This window comes from Lissotriton helveticus, chromosome 11, assembly GCF_964261635.1.
Source record: "Lissotriton helveticus chromosome 11, aLisHel1.1, whole genome shotgun sequence".
Taxonomy (NCBI): Eukaryota; Metazoa; Chordata; class Amphibia; order Caudata; family Salamandridae; genus Lissotriton; species Lissotriton helveticus.
In genome coordinates, this window is record NC_136072.1 from 12,525,180 (window position 1) to 12,544,317 (window position 19,138).

Below are 19,138 nucleotides of genomic sequence, written 5' to 3' on the forward strand. Positions count from 1 at the left end.
CATTAGTAATAAATATCACTGACATGCAAAGTGGGGCCCAAGATGGTCGCTATCTCCTACTAGCTGTCGCTAACTGGTGTTAGCGACAGCTAGGTAATAGGGAGATAATTTTATCTCCGCTTTCTTGGCTTTTAAAGCCAAAAAAGCGGAGATAAACCCCCTTGATAATATGCCCCAATATCCGTGTGAGGAAGGGAAGCTTGTCATCTCGACTCTGTTATGTTTCCCCCACATTCACGATAACAGAACAGGTTTATTTGTAAAGTGCACCTAAAGGTATCTTGGCGCAGAATAACAGGTGTTTATTGCTACCCACCTCAGTCGTACTCAGTTTATCGACCTCAGATGGATGAAAAGCAGAGAGGACCCACAGGGATTTTAACCTGTGACCATGAGGTTGAACAAAGGCCCCTACAGTGGTCTTTCGTGCACTAAGCTACCAAACTTGGCATTTCTGCCTGAATTCTTTCTTTCTTTCCTTCTCTTTTCAATTCCTTCCTTATTATTTTTTCCTACCAGCCTTTCCTTCCGCATTTATTTATTCCCATCACTCTCCTTTCTTTACATTGTTCTTTTCTTCCCTCTTTCACGCTGTCATTCTATTCGCTTCAACCTTATATTTGTTTCTTTGCATTTTTTTTATTATTTCTTGCATATCTACTTTGCCATTCCCTCCCTTGACCCCAACCCACAGCATATAGTTATACCTTCTTTCTTCCATTGCTCTATATCCTGTGCCTGCTTTGATCTTGTGTCCTGTGAGTCTCACATCACAGTTAAGACGGACCGTAAGAAATATTTCGCCTGTCCACTCACACTTCTCAAAGGCTGGTACCACAAGCTGATGGATGGGGTGCTTGAAATATTCTCAGCCACTGGCCCTCACTCAGAGCCGCATCCCAGCCCATCGCTGTGTGCCCACCATGCCACCTAAGTTACACTTTGATACAGACCGGGTCAGATACACCAACCGGATTTGGCCCGGTCGGAGGTTTTGTCTTGGGACTTAAGGCCAGATTTATCAAGGGCTTGTGTTGTCCTTGCATCATGCAGGGTGACACAAGGACACCGTAATCGCTTCGGTGAGATTTATTATGCCACGTAGAGTCACCGTGCATGGCTCTGTGTGCCACAGTACATCCAGAGTATCACAAGGCGGCACAAGGCACTGCCCTGGGAAGGTGTTCCATGAGTGGAGCGTGGGGTTCTCATGCATCTAAGGATACATATGTTAACATCTCCTTATTCTTTCCTCTTTCTACATGTGCTGCAGAAAGATCAAAAATCCTCAGAGGATTGCGTTTGTGCAGGAAGGTGTCCCTTCCTGGCAAAAACAATCCTGACTGTAACGCAAGAACCCTTGCACCATGGTGCCAGGGTACTTCTGCTGGCACTTGCAGCCACAAGTATTTCAGCTCAGAGGGAGAGTAGGAATGCTCTGTCTCTAAGTAGATCTGGGGCATTCCTGCCCTCTCCGATTGATGCAGCACAGCAAGTTATCCTTCTTGGTTGCGTTGCGCTAAATATAAGTAAATCTGCCCCTGGGTCTTTTTTCTGAAAATCCAAATTCTTCAGCGGGGCACCGCAGCAGGCTGTATCTGAGGAAGTCATCGCAAATTTGGTTAGGCGATGGACAAGGTAGGACTGAAGTCACTGGTCCCGACATGAAAAGATCAGAGCAGGAGAAATTAAAATACTTTTGGCAGGTTCGATTAGTCTCTTCTTTTGGATCTTGGATTCATTCAGCAGGGCAAGGCTGCAGCTGTATCGGGCAACGAGTGCCGACCAAATTGGATTTGCTGCTGCAGAGACGTTCAGAGTGGGAGAAACCCCTTTTTTCGGCCGGTGCAAGGTTGCACCGTGGTCAGATTGGCTGGGGTAGTCGGTCCCGGTCCTCTGGAGGTCTGAAAGTCCTAACATTTTCAAAGTCCCAGGTTTTCAGGGATGGTATGAACATTTCAATCAGACACTGCCAAGGGTCCCAGGACCTTAGGATCAGCACTTGGGGGTCAAAGATGACTGCAGCAGAGACCACTAGCCGGGTCATTGTCAGGTTCAGAAGTTGGGAACTTCAGGGAAAAGCCCACAAGCCACACAGGATTTGAGCACCAACTACACCTTTGAGTCCACTTCTTTGTCCTGAGCACAAGTGGGAGCAGGTGCATCCTTCAGGGCACCTTTTAGGTTACAGAAAGCAGGTCCAATTCTCTTCTGTTCTGTACTTCCACAGGTTCAGAAAGTACTCTGAAAATGACAACTTGAGGTGCCACATTTATGCTTGGTACCAGCTAGTATGTGAGGTGAATTCTGGCTCAATATTAACCAATAGGTTAAACATTCCCATGCGTTACTCACCCACTTTTGCAGAGGTTCCTCTTTGCCCTACTGTAAACAATCTCAGATTGATTTTCTCTCCTAAAATCCAAGATGGGGAAGCCCCTCTCCCCTTCTGTAGAGGAGATATGCCCAGGGTAATGAGCAGTACCCTCCTCTGTGGTCAATTCAACCCTGTTTTGACGGCAGCCTCCCCCCAGCTTTCATGACTGCCTGAATGGGAGGATAAATGCTTGGGCCTTTCCAGGTGTCACCTAATATTTGGTTGTGACAGGGGAGGCGCATTTGAGGTTAAACTAAGTTCCTGAGTACTCCCCATCTGATCTTCTACCAGGATAGAGAAAACACCTCACCACACTTAATTCTTTTTTCTCTGCTCTGAGAGCAGTTTCTACACCAAATCAGGGCTAATCACCCACAGAGATATTGCTGAGAAACAAGTGCAGAAAAGCATCCAGGAGCTTCAGAAAGAGAAAAGGTAACTATTGAAATGTTACTTTTCCTTAATATTTATGAAAAATCTGATTCCATCATTAAGTTGTCTATTTAATAAATATTAAAAAGATTCCTTTTTCAAAGGACGGTTTAATGATATTTCTGCCTGGTCCCAATCTAGAGGTAGCAGAATTAATATTTAATACTGCTTCCCATTGTTCTCTATGGCCCAGTCAGAGTCTTACTATGGTGAAACTAATTTCTGTTTTTTGGTCACTGTAAGCACATGTTACATTCAAATATCTACATATCCTGCTTTCAAATACCATGCACTTTGTCGTGTATGCAGCAATGGCTACACAGGGGTGCTTTATTAATATTTTTAAGGAAGGTTTTCTCCTGTCGTAAAGAGGTAATTTGACAAGTGACACTGCAGATTTTACACTGGAGCATTTGGGCTACACAGGGTAGGCATTAAGTCAGGTTTGCACTGCCCCTGTAGTGGATGGCACAGTAAGTGCTGTAATCCACAAGTGGCATTTAAATTCCAGGCCCCGGATACCTTTCAAAACCACATACTAGGTACTTATTGACAAGTTAAATGTCCCAACTAGGGATTCAAATGTGACCATTTTTAAAGGGGAAGCATACGTACTTTACCACTGGTTAGTGGTTAGAAGGTGTGAAGTGCACAGTGTTTTAAAGTCAGACAGCAGATAGGGCAAAAATCTGGGGAGGACATCAAACACAAGATGGTCATTTCCTACAGTATCCCTTGTATTCTAGTGTGGCTGGGTGTGTAATTCTTTAATGAAGCAGTGTTTGGGGTTCCACTAACTATCCCTATGGAATTGATATTTCCCTGCAACACATCTTGCTTGAATATTGCTTAGTGGATTATGAAATGGTTGCAGTACAACTGTTTTCCTAATCCTGGTTGGGGTATTGACTATGTCCTTTGTGCCCAGTTATGCTAATTAGTTTTCTAAAGTGCTCAATTTCCCGAGTGTGTTGGCGTTGGCTATAAGCGCAGTAGAAAAGAACCCTAGAAATAATTGAGATCCTGCACAGTGCTAAACAGCCACGTCTTCAGGGCATTCCAATACATTGGGCAAAGCTTTAATATGCATGGGAAGCGTGTTCTATGCTTCCCATGCATATTAAAGAATCGGCAGTGTGTTCTATGCCTTTGTTGTTCCCAACATAAAGCTACTGCCTCTCAAATCCACATGTTTAAATCTAGGCACTGGTTCAGATTTGGTTGCAGTCACAGCCCGTGCAGGTAAGAGAGGTGGGGCTGGGTTGGGGGGGATTAAACAGATGACCACAAGGGAAAATTAAATAAATAACTCATTTTCCCTCGTCGTCGTCTGTCGAAATCTTCCCCCACTCAGTCCCACCTGCGGGGGACGTGGCTGTTTGGCTGATGCGGACCTTAAGGTCCAGCGTAGAGTGGACCAATCGAAACTGTTTCGTGAGAAATCAGGGCCTAAATCGTCTAGTGTTTATAAGCAATTCAAAGTTTACAGATGGATTTGGGCTCTGGATGTTGTTTTGGGATTTTCAGCAGGAGACAAGACGCCACATTTTGCAAGGTTTGAAGTTTGTTGAGTACGGGTTGGTTGCATTGAGATAAAGACCATTACAATAGTCTAACTAAGACAGCACAAAGGATGTGACCACCATTTTCTGGAGATTAGAGGGAATACAAGGTAGTAACTTCTTTATCATCGTGAGAAAAGCTGCAGAAGTGACAGCATTAACTTGGTCAGTATATATCAATTCGTCATTGATTTGGCCTCCCATATAATGGATTTTTCTAACAGGAATAGAGAGTGAACCCAAATCTTGTGGTCACCACGCAGCGGTCCAGAAAGAGGATTGGCTTCCAAAGAGCAGGACTTCAGTCTTTCCTGAATTGAGTTTCAAACAATTCTCAGACATCCATACATTGACCACCTGCATACAGTCACAAAATGGCCAGGGAAATTTCAATTTGTATGTTGTCTGCAAATCGAAAGATTTTACTAACTGGACTAAGGGAGTTACATAGACATTTAGGGGCCCATTATGATGTCAGGCGGATTGCCCCCGCCAGCCTGGCGGGGGCAATCTGCCCGACATCCGCATTCGTATTCCCCCCGCCATATTAGTATGGCGGGTGGGATCTTGGCAGACGGAAAGACCGTCCGCGGCTTTTCCGCCCCGGTCACCTTGCTGCCGGGGCGGAAAAGGAATAATATGGTGGCGGTGTCTATCAGACACTGCCAGCCATATTATGATGGGCAATTGTGAAAGGCATGCAGAGAATCCCTGTGGGGGCCCATTGCTGGCCCCCAGGGACTCCGGGGGGATGGGGGGTGCACATGGGGGTACCTATGGTACCCCCCAGCAGTTCCATGCACAGCATGGCAGGCACCGCGCGGTGCCTGCCTTGCTGTGCATGGAAGTGCACAGCATGCTTTCCTGCCATTGTGGCGGGCGTTGCTGAGTACACCGCCCACCACAATAGTAGGAATGCGGGATGCGCCCACCACTGTGGCAGGCGCATCCTAATGCTGCCAACGGGACCCCCGCCCTTATGGCGAGCGGTCCCTAGTACCGCGAGGATGGCGTGCAGGCAAAGTCTGTCCGCCATCCTAATGGGCCCCTAAATATGTAGGACTGATCAAAAACACCGGAGGGACCTTGCAATGCAGAGAATAAGGCTGTAAACCAGATTTTGCCAGCCAAACAGACTGTTCTTGGCATTGGAGGAAGGAATCAAGCCATTCCCAAGTGGTTCCAGTAATCCCGAGGTTAGCTAAATTATCCGTCAGCAGCCCATGATTAACAGTATCAAATGCCGCTGATAGGTCAAGTAGGATAAGGACTGCTCTGCCGCCCTGATCGAGAGATAACCTGATCTCCTCAGTAGCTTTGATTAGATCTGTCTCCGTACTGTGGCAGCTAAGGAAGCCAAACTGAGTGACGTCCAGAAGATGATAGGATTGAATATGCTTGACTAGTTGTACGTTAGACTTTTTCTGTGAACATCACAGGCATAGGTAAACAGGAAATGGGGCGGGACCTATTTGGGTCCAAAGGACTGAGGGAAGGTGGTCTGGAAATCTGACCACTGAGCTTCTAGAAAAATCAATAAAACACGCCAGGGCTTTCTGAATTCTTCCCAATAGATATGAGGCGGAACTCTGCAGAATCTCACAGAGTTTTTAGATAACTCATGTAGAATTCTGCCCACCTCTATTAAAAAAGATGGCACCCTAATCACCACCACCTCCTCTGAAAATTGCTGCAAATGGGAAGACTCCACCCGAAGAAGAAGATCCTGCTGGAAAAAGAATGACTCCTGCTCAAACAAGAACAGCAATCAAGGACTCTTGACTTCTTCTGGCCACCAGGCACTAGAACTGCTTTCCAAGGAACATATGCATAGCCTCCTGTTTTTCTTCTTCAGTGCTATAAAATGGAGATGAAATCCTGATTTAAGGATGGCCAAACTTGGCAAAAGGGTTTGGGCTCTGCAGAAGACCTTACTGTGGACTGACCAGAAGGAATTTTTGCAGAATCTGAAGAAAAGAGAGTCTTAGTCATGGGTTGTGAGCTGTTTGACTTGTTTACTTCCTTTGCACAGCAGAAGCACATCCTGGCTGGGCCAGAGTCTGAATTGCACACCTCACGTCCCACAGCTTCAGCTTTTCATGTCACTCCTACGTATCTTCAGATCTGTTCTATAGTGGGTTGATTGACAGGCGGACTGCTGTTTCTGGGGAATGATGGGGCCGGTAAAGGGTGAGATCCATCACAGGCTGCTTCAGAATCTTGCATGGCCTAGCGGCCTTTCAAAGGTCTTTCAAATTCACTTGACTTACATGCAAGGGACATCTGATGTATTTTTTAGCAGGATTTTGGTCAGCCTTTTGCTCATGATTGGATGGATTTCTTATCTAACTCAGTTGTCTACCCTTAATTTGATTACCTTCCTCCCTAGTCTTGTGTTTGTCTCTCCAAGCAGTATTTCACTCTCAAGGTGTTCTGATTGGATGAGTTATATTCTTCCACTGCATACCACCCTGAAACCGCACACTTTATAAAAAAACATTAGCAAAGCCAATGGATTGAGCTTTTAAGGGCGAGTGCTATAGGCTTTGCAAATATATATGTTTTTTGTTATGTGGATAAGACAAATTAGACAAGCTTTTGGATACTACGCCCTTCCCAAGGGTAGTGCACATTATCCTTAGAACTTTATCTCTTCCACCCAGTCTTGTGCCGTACAAAAAAAAATAATCATCCCTAGCCGTCCTGCCAATGAATATTCTGAGGAAGATTGATGAACAGACTAAGAGTGTATTATTCCCTGTACCTCTGTCATTACCACAGTAAGCCCACTTCAAGGGCTACTGATGAATATGGCATACCTGGGGTCAGATTAAGATCTGACAGGCACAGTGACCAACTCAATGCATCTTCCTCAGCCTTACAGAGCCCACCACAGAGCCTCTCTCTACCAAAGGCAGCTGTTTAATAGGCTTGGGGCTGATTCATAGTATCCTGCCTTTGATACTTGGAGTAAGGCAATAGTCAAACCTTTGCAGTTCCTTTAACCTGACCCTGCCTGCCTTGCCCTGCTACACACTCAAAACTGGCCCACAGCTATGTCCTGAGAGAGATTTTGGGACACAGGTCAGCAGGGTAAAAACTGCTACAGTCTTGTTAAACCAGAGAGTCTGGGGACCCTGCTTGAAGATCAAGGATCAAGAGTTTATGATGGGGAGTGAGTGTGACTGGAGAGGCAAGAGTGGGGGAGATATTCTGTGGAAGTGAGTGAGACTTGGAGACACAAGGATGGAATCCAGGGTGTGATGGAGGGTCTGCAATGAAGAGCAAATTCATCTTGTGCGGGCGGGTTGGGCAGGAGAATTGGGTGGGCGTGAGTAGGACTTGGAGAAGAAAGGTTGTGGTCTATAAATGGAACTTGTTGGACCTGGCACTTTCTGCATAGCTCCAGTTTGCACTTTATGACTCTAAGCATTATATTTCAAGCTATTGTTTAAAAAGTCATAACTGCAGCTCTACTTATTGGATTTTTGTCATGTTGGTATTGTTTTGTTCATCAAATTAATCTATAGTTTTCTAACCTGGTGTGGATTATTTTTGGTTTGGTGTTTTCAGTGTTTACTGTTGCACAAATACTTTACACATTGCCTCTTAAGTTACACCTGATTGATTCTCACCAAGCTACCAGAGAGTGAGCACAGGTTAATTTAGGCTGTGTATCTGACTTACCCTGACTAGCGTGGTGGTCCCTACTTGGAGAAGGTGCCCACCTCTGCCAAATAAAGTCCCCATTTCCAACAGGCATTGAGAAGCCAGTGATGAAATCTGAGTTTGAGTGCAAGGATGCCTCAGATGCCAAGGTGGGGGAGTTTAAGTGAAGTGAGGCAGACTTTAGAGAGGCCCGGATGCAATATTGGATGGACACGAAGCATTGTGGTGTCACTGCGGAAAGGAAAGTCCGGGCGAGTTGAGAATCAGTATGGACCGCTTGGAGCTTTAAAAGACCAAGATGGACACTCTCTTGGTGGACATTCAAGTTAGGAGATGTCGGGATCAGGTGAGTCTGTGGACAGCGAATAGGGCTAGAGAGGTCACCGCAGAGACATGGAGGGTTGGGACATGGTCGAGACACGATGACCAGAGTGAGGAGAATAAGCGGTATGGGGCTTGGAATTGAATGTGGAGACACCATGGCAGAGAAACACTGCAAAACTTACCCTCCTTTCATTTCCTTTACCTCGACTTGTCTTTGCCTTTATTTCTCTGTGGAACATGAGAGAATCCAGGATGGAGAAGGCCTACTCTATCATTCCAAACCACATTTACACTGCTGTAACAGACTTAGTGGAGGAGTTATTCTCATTTGTTTTCATTTTTTTACAGTATTTTATGCAGTGAAGTCTTATTTTTATGGTGCAGAAACATGCTTTACATGGAACTTTATTTTGAAAGAACCATATCAAACAGGAGGTGAGGTACATAGAGATATGTGCAGAGGGGGTCTAAATATTCTAAGAAAACATTACAAAAGTCAGAGCAGGTGGGTAGGACAGGTAGAAGGGACAATACTGGAAAAAAGCACCAAAATTTTACTTTTTAAATACAAATTTAGGCATGCATAAAAAAACATCTGGACCTAAAAATGTGCTATTAAAATGGGAAATCTATAAATGAGAGGCGGTTCCTATGCTTGTAGTAGATTTTAGCTTTTCAGGAATTCATAAAGATTCTTTAAAGTACTCCCAGATATCTACTCACGTCACAGATGTCTAGGAGCACTGTTTCAGGCTACATTTACCTATGTGGAGTTTATTCAAGGTAGAACATCTGCATGAGCTTTGAAAATGTTCCTTATAGATTACCACCTTTATCAGATTTTAAGGGCTAGCGGGAGTTTCCATTAATTGGAAAAAATCTGTAATCTTCCCACTGACGGACCGTACTACCATGGTGACATCTGAATTCCCCCTGAGATGGGAGGCTGAGGCTGTAAAGTATCTAGGGGTGTGGATAAGCAAAGTTTTTATACTTGTTTGTCAAGGTGCCAATTCCCCTCACGCAACATTTTTTCTCATGCGTACGATCGCAACTGCTGTCCCTGGTTTGGGCGGGAGGGCAGGCAAGGTTTTTGTGGGACTTATTGACTCTCCCACTGAGACAGGGTGGTCAGGGTGCCCCGGATATGCAGTTATATGCTATCTGCGCCCAAGCACATTTCCTTCATTTCTGGGTGCATAGGACGCCATATCAGCCTCATGTGGCGGTTGAGATCGATGCGGTGGCCCCTGTGCCACTTGAGGTGGCATTGTTTCAGAAGTCGTGCCGTCCCAGAGGTTACGTGGATATGGCGGGCACCCTGAGATGGGCATGAGCTACACTTCAAAGGAGAGCTAAGGCCCCTCTGCTGTATGCGTCGTCCGTGCCGCTGGCGAGAAACCCCATGTTGCCCTGCATTGCAGATGGGGTGAGTAAAACCCTGATCAAGGAAATTAATCTGTACACATTTGCCGACCGGGACCCGAACGGTGAGTTTAGGCCCCCACCGTCTGGCACTGAAGACTGCGCTGCGCCCTTCACCAAACTGTTTTTATAACACAAATTGAAAACTGCTTGTCGTTCACTCTGGGCGGGATTCCCTGAGGCTCCCCCAACACTGCCGGCTCTAAAGCAACTTCTGCGATCACCACGCAAATTAGTCACGCGTCTGTATGCCAGTGTGCAAACCACAGCACCGATGGTGCAGCCAAAGTCTTTCCTGCAGTGGAATAGTGAACTAGACGCCCAATTGACAGAAGAACAATGGGAATTCTGCTGTAGACAGTTGACTGAACTTTCAACAAATTATAGGCTGCGCCTGATCCACTTTAAATTCTTACACAGATATTACAGAACACCAATAAATCTACATCGCATGAAGCTTAGGGAGGATGATAGATGCTGGTGCTGTGGGTATACCTCAGTCTCATTTTTGCATATTGCTTGGGACTGCCCCATGCTTTTCGAATCCTGGCAGGAGGTTTTTACCGCGGTTAACCAGATTGTTGGCAGAACTGACACTCCCTCTCCTGCACTGGGCCTCTTGGGCTACGCGAAAGACACATCACCAAAACAGCGTAAATTGCATGCACTTCTCTTATTATATGCAAGAAGACAGGTCGCTATCAGGTGGGGGAGGAAAAAGATACCTGAGCTCAGAGATTGGCTGTCTGATGTGACGTATTGTCACACCCAACTTGGTGTCTTCTGGGAATTAATGCCCCCGATTTCGAGGCCTCGGGATATATGGAAACTGTTCTTAAGCTGGGCGCGCAATAGATCTGACTCCCCTATTTCCAGCCCCAGCACGTCTGCTTAGTGTTGCGATGCCTCTTGCCACTGTGTTGGAGTGATTTGTGATTGCAGATTCTCCCACACAAGGGACTCTGATGGGAAGTGGTTGGCTGTTTCCTGCTGTTTGGTCACTACCAATACTGTACATAGTATTGCATTATATGTCAGATTATAAAAAAGATTGTGGTTCTCTGTATGAACGTCTTGCTACCTCGACTGTGCATGCTACTACTTGGATTTATTCTAATATGTATGCGACATTCCTATGTTTTGTACTATGATGACTTTTGTACACATGTGCTGCTGTGCTGGCTGGTTTCTGGTTGGAACCTCGGTTCCTATTGTTTATATTTGCAACTTGAAAAATCGCAATAAAAAAAAGAACAGAGTGTTTTAAATCTCTCATAATTCATGTCAAGTATATTTATATTTGAGGTTACAATTATAGGAAGCATAATTTCCAATCCAGAGTAAGTGTGATATATATATATAGTTTCATAATATCTGAGATTGTGATAGTTGTACAGTATGTTAATAAAAAACTCTTGTTTTATTTAATTCTGACACCAATCTTCCGCTAAAAGAAAAGGTATAACTAAGAACAAAAGGCTGATGAAGAGGTACTTAGATAAGTTTAGTAAGGACTTTATTTAAGAAAGAGAATTGGGTCAAAGAATATTGATGTAATTCTTTATTGTGTATGCATGCAGATTTCCCTCATAGAAGAATCGCATGTTACAGGGATATATGAAAGCTTGAAGTAGAATAATTCAAGGTGTCAACATTGAATCGCAACCAGCGGAGTGTTTTGTTTGTTTTTTATTATTTTTTCCCATTTCCCCCTTCCCCCGGAGATCTGTTCAAGCCAAACTGTGATTAATTTACGGTTTGGGCTGGTGCAGATTTTTAGGGGCATAGAGAACCTTCATCCACCTCTCAGGTTGAACTGCCTGGAATTCAGGTGAGTGAAGAAATAACACTATGGGTCAGAATGGTTCCAACCATCTTTAACCCCGAACCTGGGCTCTACCTGCTTTGATCCCTAACCTCTGAAATGGTGCCTCTCCAGTCCTCAACCCCTTGGAAGTGAGGATAGTGGTGCTGTGCCAGCCCAGCTGGGATGTTAAGCAGAACCAACGCATCACAACGTATCTCCTTGTAGCCCAGCATTGGAACCACCAATGTCTGATGCATCTCTGACACAGGACCTCGCATCCAGATCCGCAGCTCATCGAAACCACTGCTGCACAATGCATATCCAATACAGGACCTCGCATTACAGACACACACATCATTGGATCTGCTGCTACGTGACACATCTCTGACACAGGACCTCACATCCCAAGCCCATAGCTCATTAGAACCGCCAGTGGGTGGCCCATCTGTGCTTCAAGATCTTGCATTGCAACCCCACCATTTTGGAACCACCACTGAGTGATGCATCACCAACGCCAGACTTCACATTAGTCCTGGTCACACCACTGCATGGCGCAACACTGCGCAACCAGGATTGAGGATCAATTTGTCTATTGGACTAACAGTATCAGGCCTGCACTCCACTGTGGTTGGCCTAAACTTGTGTCATAGTCAAATCGCGACCAAATAACCACTGTTGGCGCTTTGTGCTCATAAGCACTATATTTACACCAGTCTTTAAAATTGCATATCTCCCATTCTACCAATTGGATGTTTTCCATCTTGGTCTCAAATATTTGTTTAAAATATACTCATTTTTGTAAAATTGTTATGGAATTTTTACTGTTGTTGTGTTTTCACTTTATTACTGTTTGGCTGCTGCATATGTACTTCACACATTTCCTTCAGGTTAAGCCTGACTGCTTTAATGCTATGCTACAAGAAGGTTAAGCATAGGTTAAATTAGTGTCTTTGATGGGAATTGTGACTGTTGCTTGAGAAAGTCTCCCATCTTCCTCAACAAACAATTTCTCACAAGCACCCAACAGTAAAATATTTGCGCATGCACCTATTGTGCTATCCACTAAAGTTGTAGTATTGACATGGCTTCAGCCCTAGCTTGTGTAGCCTGATTTTAGCAGGGTAAAAAATTCAATTCAACCGGTCAAAACAACTATTTTAACAGGCAAAAAAGGCAATTTTCAATATTAATAAGTCACCCCTATGTAAGCCATGTAGCCCACAAGACAGTGTGCATGGTACTTAAAAGCCGAAGATATAGAGTTGTAATATTAACATGTTCTTACAGTGACTAGCATTTAAAAGCTATTTTTCACCTTGGCAGTCCTGGCTGTCCTATGAAGAAAGCTTAAGCACAAGTTAAAATCCCATTACTGTAGTACAGGAATGGAACTAGCCGGGAAAATAATGAAACAACGTTTTTTTATAGATATTACAAATACAATTCAATGGTGAAGTCAGATTTTTAATACATACTAAGGACATGTATATTTTAGAAAGTTAACTTTTACCTGCCTGAAACTCCTCAACGCTTATTTCCTTTTTCTCTCCAGCTTCTCCCTGCCATTGAGCATTGAATAGGTGTGAAAAAAAGAGCAAACAATAAGCTGACCTAATTGGGCAGAGATGACTCATCTGTACGTCACAGATTATGCAGGGTGGAGCTGAGGGCATACTTTTTGACACTGTGTCAACTCCTTCTGAAGTATTTAAATCCTGCTCTACAGAGTTGCTGGTTTTACATATAATACTAGGGGTGCACTTGAAAAGTAGAGAACAGGACACCAAGACAATTCTTCTGTATCCACTGTCTGATTGCTGGAGAACCCTGCTTTTGTCTTACCAGACGTCTGTCACTAGGTTTATTGTGGGGACAGTGGCTGCTTCAATTAGGATTTTAGTAATGGATGTAGGAAGACACTAGGAGTACCATATAGTATTCACCAAACACTTCCCCAGGCCTCAACGCCCAAGTTTAGAGTGGCTGAAGACGGTCACCTTTTATATAACCATGCACCAAGTGGGTATTGTTGGCCCTGTGAACTTTTACTCCATTGGTTAGGACCAAGAAACATTCCCACCTGCTAGCTTCTGTCAGACATAAATGTGGCATCTCCAGGCACCCTCTTCAGAACACATTCTTGATATGAATTAGAACAGAAAAGGACTTGACCTGCTCCCTCTTTATCCAACACAAAGAAGTGGACTTCAAGAGTCATAAGGCTGGCCTCCTGTTCAAACTACAGGAAAACAAAAAGCTAACAGACACTATTGGTACCTGCCTTGAGCTCCTGTGGACTTTAGAAATGTACTCCTGTGGTGCATTGGGACATAGAGGACTAATTCAAAATGTAAAATCTTTGACCATGATGAACCTGATTGGTGTATACGACCTGCGCTCCATTGCGGATCAAGGACCCGAGCAGCGAGGAGTAGAGGGGATTGAAATTCAGGGTTCTGACGGCACTGTGAGAGGGAAGCAAGCACACTAGTGGCGGCATCATCGCTGTTTGGAATTGGAGGGCCTCTATCTGTTTTAGTGGCAATTATGAGCGATTAAAAGAAATACGAAACAACCAAGCTGTGTGCACCACTGCCGCAGCCATCAAGCGCCTCTTAGCATGCAGAAGTTTGTCCACACTGTTCATTGCCGAACACGTCTGATTCCTCTCTCTCCCCCTTCAATATGTACTTGGATAAGAACAAAGCGGATTTGTTCTGGCTGGTCACTGTCGGACCCATGTTTCATTATTACACTGATATTTGTATCAGACACCCAATTAAAATATGGTGACGGTATTCTTCTGCTGTCCAAAAATCATTGAACCCCTCTAGTTGACAATAGTTAAGAGGGTTCCTTTTGATGTTTCTTTGGAGATCTCTCTAAAAGACAGTTGTGTCTTTCATATTCAAGACCAGTCAGCAGAATCTGAGGAAATATACCCTAGTTCAGATCTGTGTAATTTCAGGGGGTTAATTTGTCATATTTCACTCTACAAAAAATAACACATTTGTTAAATTATTTAAGTGCTAATTTGAAGGTTGTACTTCAGTCAAATGAGCTATTCTTTCACCGTATATGTGGATCAAAGTATGCAGGTGTTAATTAACTGCTGCAAATGCTGCACAGTTCATAACTGAGGGTGAACAATGCACTGATGCAAGTATTTGCAATACAAAAAATATGCAACTACACAGGGATCACAAATGTTGATATAATTCAATGTCTGTGAAGAGGAAGAAGGTGCCTCATTAAAGTCAGTTACTTTATCACTCCATGTTTGTTCCTTTACTTCACAGGAAATGTTTGGATACAAAACACACCCATGTAGAAGGGTGTTGTGCATCATTGGTTACATCCTGTCCTTAGGTTTCCTTCCCTTTCTGTTCAACTTGAAGCCGGAGTGGGATGTGTGGGCCAACTGTACGCCGTCCACCTTGAAAGACGCGGATGTCATGTTACTAAGAACAACGGTAAGGTACCTTTGTTTATTGAGTTGGGTTGGATGATGAAGTTCACAACACAGAAATGGCATTCATGGTCAATAGAATGTATGCTAAATATGTATGAGACTTTGCAGAGAGCAGACATAGAGCTAAGCTGGGGTCAGGACACTGGAACAAGGTAGGAATCATTTACACAAAGGCAGCATGTTTATGGGTGGTGATTTCTAATGCTACCAGATGTCATTTGCTTTGAAGAGGGGACATTTCCGGTTCTTCCTGAACTGCAAGAGAATTAAGGCAGTTCCAGTGTTGACACAAAATAGTTCCAGATCTTGGGAAAGTAGATTGAGGTGGCCTTAGTGTTTTGTTAGGTCTGGCCTATAACAGCTGTATCTGTCTTGCCAGCCTTATGTTTTCCAAACAAATATCATACAGAACATACACACATATTTAGGGTCTATCACGCCATCATCATTGATCTGTTGACAAGTCATTCAAATTATACTCCCTCCTACCCCAGAAAAAGACCCGCCCACTTCAGCCACTGGATACTTTCACTTGAGTAACTATGGGGCATATTATCAAGGACGGGCGATACATTATCGGCGCTTTTATCGGCAGGAAACTGCCGATAAAACGGCGACAATGGGCTTGATATTATGCTCTATAGAATTCCTATCGAAGCCCATGTTAGATGTCTTTACATCTAACATGGGCTTCGATAGGAATTCTATAGAGCATATTATCAAGCCCATTATCGCCATTTTATCGGCAGTTTCCTGCCGATAAAAGCGGCGATAATGTATCGCCCGTCCTTGATAATATGCCCCTATGTTTTTCACTATAACATTTATACATACAGGTAAAAAAAATAGTTACCCCAAAATAGAAATTGTTAGATGCTTGTTCTTCCCAATGACTGAGAGACCTGATGTATAGTGGGGTCATATCAACTATTTTTTTAACTCTCAATACATTTATTATATTTTACAATGTCCATTCCTCTCTACAAAACAGCTTTGGTATATTTATTTATCCTACTGAAATTTAGCACTAGTAATTAGAATAGCTGGAGCATATGTGCAGATCTTTATGTTGAAGTCACACCCCCCACAGCAATGTTATTGATATTAACACCACTCACCCCAAGAGAAAGCTTCACAAGGCTGCACTACCATTTCTTTACCCCTAGAGGGAGAGCTAAAACTAATGTCCACTCTTATATGCTCTTACATGGAGCATGTGAGACATTCCTGTCACTTAAAAATAAGCAACCAACATAAACAGTTTCATTGTGTTGTAGGTACCAGTGAAAAAGGTACTTATATAAATAGTAAGGTATGACCCCCAAAAAAATCAAGAAATGTATTGAAATCCGTAATTTGGACTCATTATTAAGAATCCACTTTGGCAAATAATGAATCCATTGAAAACAAGCACAGCTACTTAACTTATCAGCAGTGTGTATCCAACTTTATGTACTAAAGCCACACCCCCTCAGCTTGGTGCAGGCCATTTGAAGCAGGTGCTTCTGATTTGAGCTGGATCGATAATATCAGGTGAAACCGCAGCTTTATGAAAATATTTCAATACTATTGCATTTGACTAAGAGGGGACATCTATAAGGACTTGTGGAACTGCAGCTTCATGAAAGGATTTCAATGCATTTAATTCTACTTTTGAGGGACACCTAGTGACAGCCAGTGGAACTGCGGGTTGATTTAAGATTTTTAGTGCTTTTGCATTTGATTTGTGAGATGCACATTATAATGACTAGATGTACTGCAGATTTGTGTATGAATTTTGATGCTTTTGTATTTAATTTGTGATGGACACCTAGTAACCGCTAGTGGAGCTGCAGCTGTATTTAAGAATGTCAGTGCTTTTGCATCTGACTCGATAGGGACACCTAGTAGTGACTAGTAGAACTGCATCTTCATTGAGGAATATCTAGATCTGTAAGAGTAACAAAAGTGGATAGGAACATTTTTTTGAAGGATTTATGAAGCCCTGGCGTTGCCATTGAGTGACGCGAGGCAGCACAAGGGCTTTAGTAAGATTGACTAAACCTTGGAAAGCCACCTTGAATGGTTCTGTATGACTTAGTAAATCTAGAGTAACGCAAGGCAGTGTTACTTTGCCCGAGGAAGGCCTAATGCAATGATGTTTCCACACATCCACCCATGGATTGTAGCACTTTTTCACATTTAGATAAGACTAGTAAACCTGGGAATCCTTGTGCCTTGTGGGAGGAGGTGTAACAAGGAGAAATATGTTCATTTTGCCTCATTGTTTCCTCTTACTTCTTGAGGTGAGGTGAAAAGAGAGGAGAAATACCTTTATTTAGCCTCAATTTTTCCTCTTTCCATAATTACTACATTCTGCAGCACACATGGAAAGGGGAAAAAGCCTCAGAGGATTGTTTTTGTGCAGGGAGGTGTCCATTCCGGCACAAAAACAATCCTGGCTGTAACGCAGGCACCATTGCACCAAGGCACAAGTGTGACTGTGTTGGTGCTAGGCTGCAGTCAGTTTTTTGCTGCATTGTATGACTTGTTAGTGAATCTTCCCATTAGTAACAATGTGAGTGTTATACCTGCTGCTCAGCCAGTGCCATAATTTATTCACTACAGTAAGTTATTGCAGCATGGTGACTGACTTGTTAAGTAGTGCCTTCTGACTTGAGGGGTACATCTGTAGGATGGCAGTCTTGTGAAAAACTTCATATGTTTTTTTTCTACCTCTGAAAGGACGACGTCTAATAACAGTAAATGTAGCTATGTAACAGCCCGATCTATTGTCTTCACCAATGCTTGTTTTGGCAATGTGCTGGATTCTAGAGAGGTGCTTGCACCACTGTGGTTGCAAGATTAAAAGAGTTGGCTTCAGTCATCTCCAGTTTTTGTCCAATGTGTTCCTTTGATAGCACAGGAACCCAATCTTATTTACATTCTGGTTTATATATGACAGCTTGGGATACTTGTTAGTGGAAAGAGGCCCCTTCATATCCTACATATGTGAGAGGGCCAGGGGGGTGCATTCCTAAGTTATGTTTGTGTTTTAAAATATGCATCTTTCTTCTATTCCATTCCATGAGTGGGAATCCCTTTATTCAGTAGAATCACATTAACACTTCATTGCTTGGATCTTAGTAAAGTGACCAAGCACAACTGGGTAGTGTCACCTGTGAGAGGCATCTGGAAGTGACCTCTATTCTTGACCTTCACCCAGGGGTTCCTTTAAAATAAAATGTGCAAATTGCTACCAATGTGTCTCAGGAACCAGTAATCTGTACTAAAATTTAAATTAAAATAAGTTCTTCCTGTTCCACCCACTAACGTTTCAATATCATAAAAATACGAAATATGATTGGTTAGGCAAGGGGGAAGCTCTATCACACCAGACTTACATGTCATTAAAATCAGTTCAACTATTGTTTGCAAACCCATCCCCTTAATTTTTATTCATAAAGTTGATTCTAATACGCTTTCACATTTCACTTTGAAACAATATAATAGCATTTTCAATAAGAGTCTTCATTGTTGAACTCATCACCATCCGTTCCAAGGGTGAAACACTTGTCCTTGGCTCCCTTTCAATGTCTCAGTCATTGTTCTGGGTTAACTTTCAGTGGACATGTGCAGACTTCAAATTACTCACCTTAGTTCAGTTAGACAAGAGAGGCCCAAATGCGCACTAGTAATAAAGTCAGACAAATAAATATTAATTTCACAAATAAAATGGTCGCACTGTATGCCACCCACCTCTACTCTATCCCCCTTTACTTATCAATACTTTTCCTGCATTAGCATTAGTAAAATAGCTTGTTTTTGTTTCTAGTAAGCAGATACCATGCACGTGCGTCTTCAAGACTCCATTTTCTCTCCAACCGTTAGTTCGTCATACTGCGTCGATGCAGTTGACTCAGGCACACAAAATGTACCAGTTTAAAGTAGTATTCGTCCGTCTTCATTGTTATCCACATTAGTACACACATACGCAAGCTTCATTAACCTGCGTCTTCATGTGGTGCGCATTAATTATTCACGATACTCATTACTACATTTGTTAGTAAGTTTAACGAGTGGGTTGCATC

At 43.3% G+C, this 19,138-nt stretch overlaps 1 protein-coding gene across 3 annotated transcripts in view; it reads left to right on the top strand.

Annotated features, from left to right (window-relative positions):
- Positions 1 to 19,138, top strand: part of LOC144791850 (putative cation-transporting ATPase 13A4) — a 395,602-nt gene that overhangs the window by 54,044 nt on the left and 322,420 nt on the right. For 2 of the 3 annotated variants that reach the window (XR_013602482.1, XM_078666633.1), the window contains exon 2: positions 14,896 to 15,069. Coding sequence is in view for 2 of the 3 variants with exons in the window: in XM_078666633.1 (XP_078522759.1) it covers positions 14,896 to 15,069 (174 nt within the window). In the remaining variant the exon portion in view is untranslated. Of the gene's footprint in view, positions 1 to 11,094; positions 11,130 to 14,895; positions 15,070 to 19,138 lie in introns of all 3 variants that reach the window. The other variant, XM_078666634.1, reaches the window with a different exon arrangement.